The following is an 8,253-nucleotide window of genomic DNA, read 5'->3' on the forward strand; positions in this document are numbered from 1 at the left end:
TTTGAAAATAATTCTCAACTTAACCCAGGGGAAAAAGAAATTTATTTAAAACTGATTTATTTTTTTCTGTGAAACTACAAGTTTACAAGTGAGGAGAACCGCCCATGCCCGTGCCTCCCCCCGACCCCCCCACCCATCACAATCCCAACCTGCCCTCAGTCTTGCCCGGATCTTTGACGGGTGGGGTTCATGACAGTCTTGTGAAATCCTGATGATGTCTGAGGGCCATGGATGGGGCAGTGATTTTACTTCCCCCCATACTTGGCTCTTTGCAACCTCCCTCCTCTCCCCACCCTCACGATTTTGGGCTGAGGGGAAAAAAAAAAGATACTTCATTTCTGGGGAAATTGAGGGAGATAGATACAAGCACCCCAGCCCATACTTATTTCAGAATAACCCCCTCCCCATTCTTCTCCTCCAATCTGCAAGTAGTAGCTAAAAAAAAGATTTAAAGACATACCACAGGGGAAGGTGGCATTTCCTCAGAATTACTGCATGTAGCCCTACCCGAGTTGTGGGAAGAGGGAGGACAGACCAGCCACAACTCTCCCCAGACGGCCTCCACACCAAATGCGGCCGGAAGCTGCCTGAGCAAGCAAAGAACACCTGGGACTTACAAGCAAAGGAGAATACCTAAGTGATTTTAGGGAGGCAGGTGTGGTGACCTGCTAAATGTACTTTCTGATGGGTAGGCCTGGATACAGGTGGGCCTCTTCACCAGTTCTGTGTGTTCCCCTTTCTACCATGACCCCTTTGGCTATCAACCCTAGTATGGGAAGGCGAGAAATTAAGAGAAAAATCAACATATTTATAAAAAATATCTACTTTCCCCAAACTAAAATGGAAATTAAGAACCAGAACAAAAAACCCAAAACCAAACAAACAATAATGGACCCCAGGGTTTCTTCTTTCCAAAAAAAGAAAAAAATTTCAACCCTAAAACCCAGTCAATTCCCTAAAGTAGCAGAAACTCCCTCCGAGGTAGATATCTGAGTCAGACACTCTTGTCCACCGAGCTATTCTATTGGTTTAAGATGAGCTGCTTATGAGGTAATAAAGCTGTCTGGAGGGGCAGGGGGTAGGAGGCAAGGGGGCATGGCCCAGGTCCTTTGTCCAGAATTTGTGTCCCCGTTTCTGGCACCTCAGGTAGGGCAAGGCTAGCGTTCTCCACAGATCCCAGAGCAGATAAGCGGTGGGGGAGCGAGAGTGGGTGAAACCAGAGAGAGAATAGTTGTATACGTGTGTGAGAGAAAGGGATCTGAAAAATAGGATTCTGGGTATGTGTGTGTGTATAAGAAATGGGGGAGATTAAAGACTGAAAAAAAGGAAAAAAAAGGGAGACAGACTCCACTTTCCCCTTAGGGGATCCCATCTCCTTGCCACGTAAGCAACACCCCCAGCACTGACTCTGGTGAGGGAGGGGATGACCCCCATTTGCCCTTCTCTGCCTTGTGCTTCTGTGTCGGGGGGGTCTCCGGATGCCTTCATCAAGAGTCACCTAGTGAGCCCCCACCCCTGTGGCCCTGAGGGGTGAGATCAGTTGGAAGTGTCAGAATGAACGCTCCCTGGTTCCTCTGTTGGGGACGTCACTGAGGACGGGGTCACAGCCTCCTGCCAGCCGCCATTTGCCTGGAAAAAGACAGAGACAGCTGGGGTAGGACCCTGAAACCCAGTGTGGGGGACAGCATTGCCAGGGGGAAGGCCTTCCTGTCCAGGTGAGAGGTGGAGAGGGGGGGCTTCAGGGATCTACTCACCCTCATTTCCCGAGGGCTGTACATCTGGCCTCCCCCGAGGTTATCCCCATAGCCCCCTGGCCCCATTGAGTGTCGGAGTGATTCCACCTGTGGGCATTAAAAGGGAGTATGGTGCAGTGAGAGGCGTCAAAAAAAAAAAAAGTCTCGTATCCTGAAGGGAGGGAAAACCAAGTCTGGGGAAACCGTACTCAAGGGGAGATGGGCCATCTGACCTGGGAAGTAGAGTACGAATCTCCGTTGAGTCCGGGCACCCCCAGAAACATGTCTCCGGATCCTGAGAGACTGAAAGAGCCTCCAGAGCCTTGGGAGAGCAGAGAGGGAATTAGGGAAATGTGTAGCAGCCTGTGATGGCAGACAGGAGACGTACCATAACTCTGTTTCCAAAAAGCCCTCTTAACTAGCTCTGTGGGAGTGTGCCACTGTGCACAAATTATCCACATGACAACACTGCAACACTCAGAAGGATCAGGCCGCTTCCATGCCTCCCCTGGCCACTTGCTACAAGAAAGGTCAAGATGTGACTTGGCTGGCGTGGCCTCCTCACCCTGACATCCTCACCCCATTTCAGCTTGGTGTCTCTCACCCCAGATGTCCCCACTCTATGATGCTGCCTAGATAGGAAGTTGGAACAAAAACAGGAAGTGTGCAAAACAGCCAGCCAGGGTGGCAGCAGGGTGTACCTGCGGAGGAAGGGGGTGTTGGGGAGCTGGTGCGGCTGTGGCCTCCCTGGGTGACTGACACGGCAGTCTTGACGGCATAGATATTCGCCTCCTCTTGGAACTTTCCAATATTTTTCTTATAGCGAATCCGCTTATTGCCAAACCAGTTGGAGACCTACGGGACGTTGGGCAGAAAAGAGGGTCAGTTGGAAAACTTTCCCTCTGTATGGCCCTCAGTCAATAGGATCAGAGAGGTTTTTGCCAGAAAACTCCTCCCCAATACCTGAGAGACAGTGATTCCACACTTTTTGGCGAGCTCCTCCTTAGCTTCCTCACTAGGATACGGGTTACTCAGGTGGGAGTAGAAATACTCATTTAGGACCTCAGTGGCTTGTTTGCTGAAATTACGGCGTTTTCGTCTACAGAGGAGGGATTAGGGTGGTGGTGAGGGGATATTGCTGTCCCAGCAGGGCCTCCATGTTGCCTAACTCCAGGGGGCGCCATTGTCCTGGAGTTTGGTGTTGTGCAACTTGGTGGCCAGGGGCTTGGAGTGGAGAAGAAAGGGAAGGAGCCCAGTGCTGGGGGCAGGCCCAGCCCACCTGGCATCCAGGAAGCGGGAACGCAGGATCATGACAGCCTCACAGGTGCTCTGCTTGAGCTGCATCTGGATGGCACTGAACTTTCGATGGATGATGCTCACCATACGCTCCATCTCCTTGGGTGCCACGGGCCGCGTGCGGCTCTGCTCTCTCAGCAGGTTCATGACATGGGTCGTGAACTCGTTACATGCCTGCATTGGGGGCCAGAGGGCTGTGAGGAGTTGGTCCTGGGAATTCCCCCAAGGAGTCTCCCTCCACCCACTCCAGCCTCCACTCCTCACCTGCTCATACTTCTCCAGCTCCGAATGGTAGATATGGCGAATCTGAGCAAGTTTGCTGCGATAGTCCGAGTGTTCGATGGAGTTGTCAGGGGACATGCCACCCCCGGAAGCTGCAGCGGCTGCAGCTGCTGCCGCTGAGCCCCCGCCTTTCTCAGGCCCAGCCACGCCCTCTGCTAGAAGCATATTGTCCAGGCGCATCAGCTGGGGGTCCACTGGCTCCTCCTCCTGGGAGCTTCGAATGCTGAGGCCTAGTACATGGGTGAGTGGACTTAGGGACACCCACACCCAGTTCTTAGCCCTCCAGGTGCTACCTGGAGACCCAAATTTCTTTGGTTCCCTCCCAGTCCCCCTGGCAACCTCCCTGACCCCACTTTCCTCAAGGCCCAAGTTGTCAAATTCTTGGGCTGTGTCTGTAGTGAACAGGGCTCCATCCCAGGAAGTGAGGAATCTGAGGAGGACCCACATACCAGTTTTCTCCTTGATTTCACACAGGACGCTAAAGAGAGCGGGCTTCATTCGGTGGCAGTTTAGGGCATGTTTCCTTGGGAGGGACGGGAGAGAAAAAGTTGTGCTATAGAAACAGGCAGGTGGGGACCATGAAGGTGGGAAGCCTGGGAACAAGGAAGGTAAAATAGAGGCTGGGGTGTGATGGAGTTGGGGGTTCTTGGGAAGAGAGAAACTCTGAGTGTGGAGATGTGGAAAGCTGCTTGGCTTCAGGCCGCAGAGGGAAGGTGGAGGCAGCAGGCTAAAGGCTCCTGTGGGCAGGCTGGGTGGGGGCTGTAGGAGATGGTTTAGAACGACGCAGTGGGGACTTTGGGGGCGACTGCATACATGAGGGTGACTAGGTAGACTTCAGAAGTGATGGGCACTGGGGAGAAGAGTCAGAGTTTGAGGTGCCAGAAGAGGGTTAGGGGTGCCAAGCTAAAGTAGGGTGATCAGTAGAGATGTGTGTGGAGGATCCTGGGACTGAGCAGGGTGAAGCATGGGTGAGGACCCTTGGAGGCTGGGCCATGGCAGAGAGGAGTGGTAGGAACTCTGGGGAGGGGTGTGGGGGTCCCCAGGTCTGCAGAGCAGGGTGGGCTGGGTGAAGAGTTAGGGAAGAGGACAGCATAGCCCGTTTCTTAGTCCGGGAGCCAGAAGGGGGTTCTGGAGAAGGAAGATGTTCCAGGGGAGTGTGGGGGGCTCAGTCAAGGGTTAGGAGGGGGATGAGACAACCTGGATCCCCATCTTTAAGGTTTCAGGGCCTGGGAGCAGGAAGGATATCTCGGGGCTTCCGGGAATAAGGAGAGAAGAGAGCTGTAGGATCCTGGAGAGGTCCTGTAGTTGGGTGGGCAGGGGGCGCTCCCAGAAGACTCAAAGCTTGTGAATGGGGCTTCTGCTGGGTCTGTGTGGGGTCCCGGGGTGGGGGCACTCACTTGGCCTGGGCCTCGTCCAGGCTCTGGTCGGTGATGGTCATTATCTGCTGCAGAATGTCCCCGATGTCTTGCTTCCCTCGGCCTCCCGGGACCCCCCCGCTACCCCCACTGGGGTCTCCGCCACCGGCAGGCTCGCCAGGGCCCCCGGGCTCCCCACCCACCAACCCCAGGCCCCCCCGGCCCCCGCCTGGAGGGGGCGGCCCCAGCAGACGCTCGTCCATAGTTGGGGGGGCCTGAGGCCCCCTCCCTTCTCCGCCCCTCCCCCCGCCTCGTTACTTTCCCCCCTAAACTCGCTGGGGCCGCTGCACCCCCAGTCTCTCGGCTCCCCTGAGGGTTCACCCCGGCCCTGAAGGGAGACCTAGGGTACCGGCTGGGACCCCACAGGAGACCCCGGCCCCCGGCGGCGGAGAAAATGGAGCCGGAGAGAGAGAGGAGGCCCAAGCGGGGGTGTGTGTAAGAGAGAGGGAGGAGGGAGGAGGGAGAAGGGGGGAGCGAGGGAGGGAGGCTGGGGGAGGGGAGGCGGGGAGGAAGAGGAGGGGAGAAGAGAGGAGAAACTGGGAGGAGCTGGGGGCGGAGAGAGACATGGAGGAACTGAGAACGAATGGAGGAAGGGAGAGGAAAGGGGACACGGCGAGGATACTAACCGATCGGAAAAAATATGGGAAGGCCCCGGGACTGGACTTCTGTGGCCTGGGCCCGGGGCGTGTTGGGGGCGGGGGTCCTGCTACCAGGGTTCTGAATCAGGGATCTAGGTGATCTGGCCTGCGGCTGCTGGAATGCCTGGGTTCGCAGACAGCTCAGTTCATATTTCTTGTCCTAATGACTCCCCTCCCTGTTCTACTTAATTAAAATCAGGAGAGGGGGTGGGGGATAATTAGGAAGGTCTCCAGCCGCTGCTTAATAAGCCAGTAATTAACCAGCCAAGGAGGGAGCTGGCCTCGGGCCAGACTGGGGAGAGAGGCAGACTCAGGCTTCGCTGCCCTACCCTCCGCCCGCAGCCCCAGATAGCAGTCTTCAGTCCAGAGGGGAGTTACGTTTATTCACGCTACAGAAACATCAGACCGACGCGGAGCAGCAGTGGAGAAGGACGGTGGTCAGGGCTATGTCCATTCACAGCCTGTAGGCCCCCCGGTCCTGGGGCTGGGCGGTGCTAGTCCTGGGAGGGGGAGAATAGTCTCTACCTCTTTGCGGTGCCGCCCTCCCTTTCTTCTTTTTGGGAAAGAGGGTGGAACAGTCCCTCAGGTCACAACCTTAGGAAATTGGCCTTTTCTTGGGAGTTGGAGGCCTGAGCCCTCAGATCCTGCCTATTGGCTCAACTACTGAGGGTGTTCCCCCAGCTCAGGACCAAGACTCCAAGCCACTCCCTGAGATCAGAGTGGTGATGGGGTGTCCTTTGGTGGCTGGGATCCTCTCCCTGCCTTGAGCTCCCATGTCCTCAGGGAGAGATTTAAATGACTATCCTACCTTGAATATTCCCTGCGTTTGAGGACTTTCACCCCCTCCACTTTCCAGGGAGTGTCAATAAGGGCGATGAATATTGAGATTTCTGCTGGGTCCAGTCTCTGGTGCCCCTGCCAAGCAGGGTTGAGGGTATGCAGGGGGCTGCCCAGCTTTGAGCCTCAGGAGTGAGTGCCCAGGGACTGGTAGGGACTCAAGTCTCAGCACATGTGTGGGGGGGGCCGAGACCTTTGTTCTTCCATTCTACCCCCACCCTGAACTCTCAGCAGCAATTCCAGAAGCTCCTGTCCCCCTGGCGGTAGGGGAGGCTCTGATCGCTGGGCTTCCATCCGCTGGCTCTGCAGGAGTGTAAGGAGGGAAAGGTGCTGGTGAGGTTCTAAGAGGAGCAGGCCTTGAAAGGAGCCAGGGCTGACTTGAGAGGCATGTGATGGGAATAGGGGTAGGGGTACTAGGACCTGGGGAGGGAGCAAATTCAGATTCCTGAGGGGAAGAAGGGCTCCTAGGAGAATAGCGCCAAGAGACCAGGAAACCTGGGTCTTGCCTCCTCTGTGTGTGTGTGTGTGTGTGTGTGTGTGTGTGTGTGTGGGTGTGGGAGTGTCTCACCTGGTGACTGAGGATGGTGCTGTAGAGCTGTTCTCTGTCTTCGGGAGACCAGGATGGGGCTGGGGCTAGTCTTGGGGGATTGTGGGGGGCTTGGAAAGTGGCCCTCTGCTCCTCTAGGCGACGGGACTGAGCCTCAGCCACCAGGTCCAGAAGGAGCTCAGTCTGCAGGGAGAGCAGGGAGGCCGAGCGGCGTCCCAGGGCTGAGAGAGGAGGGGGAGGGCTCAGAGAAGTTGGCAGAGGGTGAGGATGGGGACTGGGACAGACAGAGTGAGGTGATTAGGGACTGGTGCCCAGAGGTAAGGGATACAGTGGGGAGTCTAGAGGAGGTGGGGGAAAAGGCCCATTATGGAATGGACTCTGGTAATGGGATCAGGAAAGATCTGGGCACCAGGGTCAGGGATCTCCCTGGGTGGGTGGGGGTACCTGTGAGGCGGGTCCCTGGAGGAGGGGATGGAGGTGCGGATCGCCAAGGCCGAGTGGTGGTGTTCACAGGGGGCCAGCTGTGTTCATCCTGATGGGGGCCCTGATGCCGAGATATCCATTGCACTCAAGCAGGGGTGGGGTGGGCAGGGGGCTAGGCCAGCGGCCGTTTTTTTCTGTCCCTGTGTCTCTGTCACTGCCCAAGCCCTTTCAAGTACCTTGAGTCCACCAGCACTAGGTCTCTGCTCAGATCCACTCACCTCCCTTTCTCCCAGGGCCAGCCTTCCCCACCAGTTGCCAGCTCACCTGCTCACCATCCTCTTCTTCCTGGGGTCTCTCAGCCTCCATCCCCTGGAGGGGAGAAACCAACGGGGGAGGGGTGGCAAGGATTTGGAGGAGGGCCGGAACCCTGAGTTCCTGAGGGGAGTGGGGGCTTGAAGGGGTGGGGATGAGCCGGGGGCTGGATGTCTGGGGACTAAGCAGGAAGCTGGGTTCTTGGTCAGCCCCCCCCACAGCCCCGCCCATCCCAGTCAACTTCCTCCAGTTCTCTTTTCCCACCCAAACCACTTGTTCAACCTCTCTTTCCCCAGGGGAGCACAGAGACTTTGAAAATCTCCTCCAGCCCAGTAGTGGAGGGGTTTCAAGGTGGGCAAGAACTCTTGGCCTTCTCATCTCCAGAGCCTCAGTAGCTGCCCCACCCCCTCTGTTTAGCTCTGTCCCCTCCTCCCCTTCAGCTCTGTCAACACAGGAACTAGCTGCACAGGAAGTGGTTTCACTCCTCAGAACCCTCACCCCCAGGTCCCATCTCTCCTTGAGATGGACCCTGCCATAGGGTTCTGCCTTATTGGGACTAGGACAGGCATGGTTCCAGTGGGAAGCAGGAGTCAGATCTAGGGTTGTCAGACTATCAAAGGTATAGATACATATACCCTTAGCACTGACTGGGTCCAACACACAGTGAGTGTGCAGTGAACCCTGCCCTCTAGGTGCTTGGTCTATTCAGCAGACTCGGGACAAGATAGGCACCAAATGTGAGGTGTGGGTCTGGGGAACATTTTCTCTGG

The 8,253-nt window shown here is 56.2% G+C and overlaps 2 protein-coding genes across 3 annotated transcripts; both read right to left on the reverse strand.

Moving 5' to 3' along the window:
- Window positions 1-24: 24 nt before the first annotated feature.
- PBX2 (PBX homeobox 2) lies at window positions 25-6,255 on the reverse strand. Of its 2 annotated transcripts, none has more exons than XM_037052689.1 (9): window positions 6,173-6,255; window positions 3,761-3,834; window positions 3,294-3,541; window positions 3,013-3,203; window positions 2,697-2,832; window positions 2,435-2,588; window positions 1,967-2,055; window positions 1,755-1,841; window positions 25-1,629 (listed from the first exon to the last, which is right to left on the reverse strand). In XM_037052689.1, exons 2-9 carry the CDS (start codon window positions 3,807-3,809, stop codon window positions 1,537-1,539), a joined length of 1,047 nt encoding a protein of 348 aa, XP_036908584.1. In that variant the 5' UTR covers window positions 3,810-3,834; window positions 6,173-6,255; the 3' UTR covers window positions 25-1,536. The 2 variants fall into 2 exon arrangements, with proteins under 2 accessions (XP_036908584.1, XP_036908582.1); XM_037052687.1 differs by lacking the exon at window positions 6,173-6,255 and adding an exon at window positions 4,709-4,952.
- On the reverse strand, window positions 5,727-7,873 carry GPSM3 (G protein signaling modulator 3). The gene is made up of 4 exons (XM_037052691.1): window positions 7,496-7,873; window positions 7,193-7,292; window positions 6,770-6,969; window positions 5,727-6,504 (listed from the first exon to the last, which is right to left on the reverse strand). Exons 1-4 carry the CDS (start codon window positions 7,859-7,861, stop codon window positions 6,367-6,369), a joined length of 804 nt encoding a protein of 267 aa, XP_036908586.1. The 5' UTR covers window positions 7,862-7,873; the 3' UTR covers window positions 5,727-6,366.
- Window positions 7,874-8,253: the final 380 nt, after the last annotated feature.

Source organism: Sturnira hondurensis, unplaced genomic scaffold (genome assembly GCF_014824575.4).
Source record: "Sturnira hondurensis isolate 20B ecotype Veracruz unplaced genomic scaffold, ASM1482457v3 Scaffold0007578, whole genome shotgun sequence".
In the NCBI taxonomy this organism is placed as follows: Eukaryota; Metazoa; Chordata; class Mammalia; order Chiroptera; family Phyllostomidae; genus Sturnira; species Sturnira hondurensis.